Source organism: Silurus aristotelis, assembly GCF_946808225.1.
Source record: "Silurus aristotelis genome assembly, chromosome: 3".
Taxonomy (NCBI): Eukaryota; Metazoa; Chordata; class Actinopteri; order Siluriformes; family Siluridae; genus Silurus; species Silurus aristotelis.
This window is the reverse complement of record NC_139576.1, coordinates 3783551-3784218: the sequence shown is the minus strand read 5'-3', so window position 1 is coordinate 3784218 and position 668 is coordinate 3783551. Positions and strand designations below refer to the sequence as shown.

Here is a 668-nt window from a genome sequence, read left to right as displayed (position 1 = left end):
ATCCGCATATTTGATTTGGCACATGTTTTACGCTGGATGCCCTTCCTAACGCAACCCTCCCCATTTACCCGGGCTTGGGACCGGCACTAAGAGTACACTGGCTTGTGCCCCCCTAATGGCTGGGTTAGAATGCGTTCCAAATGTCCTGTATAAAACCATGCCCTCAACAGTTATACGTTACACTTTACACCATTTTCATGCCTCAGATCAGGACCTTCTTCACCTCCACGTCGTGTCCTAAGCACCTGGAACACCTGGAGCCCATTTCCCTTATTTCCTTATAACAAACGAAAACTGCGTCTTATCAGTGAAAATATTTATTATTCTCTTATACTTTGACACTTTTATTATTTAATGATCGGTGTACACTGAACACTTTCAGAAGAACGTTACACTGGAAAAGTCCTGAACTACTCAGCAAGTGCTAGACAAGATGTCAAGAGCATCCTGGTCTGTTTCAGGAACTTCAGTGAGGTTGTGAAAAAATGGCCGCCCATGAAGGCAGACGTCCCGCTTCCCTTCAAATTCTTCAGTCATTCGAGACATGATGTTTGTGACGTCGTCTCTGGACATGTTCAGGGGCAACTGTCTGGTCATCCTCACAGCTTCCCCCTGAGAGAAAGAAAATCAGCAATATGTAAAGATGGATGGATGGATGGATGGATGGA

The 668-nt window shown here is 45.1% G+C and overlaps 1 protein-coding gene across 2 annotated transcripts in view; it reads right to left on the bottom strand.

Moving 5' to 3' along the window:
- Positions 1-301: 301 nt before the first annotated feature.
- Positions 302-668, bottom strand: part of pms1 (PMS1 homolog 1, mismatch repair system component) — a 36958-nt gene continuing 36591 nt past the window's right edge. For both annotated transcript variants that reach the window (XR_014532654.1, XM_083536264.1), the window contains exon 13: positions 302-612. Coding sequence is in view for 1 of the 2 variants with exons in the window: in XM_083536264.1 (XP_083392390.1) it covers positions 415-612 (198 nt within the window). In the remaining variant the exon portion in view is untranslated. The remainder of the gene's footprint in view (positions 613-668) is intronic.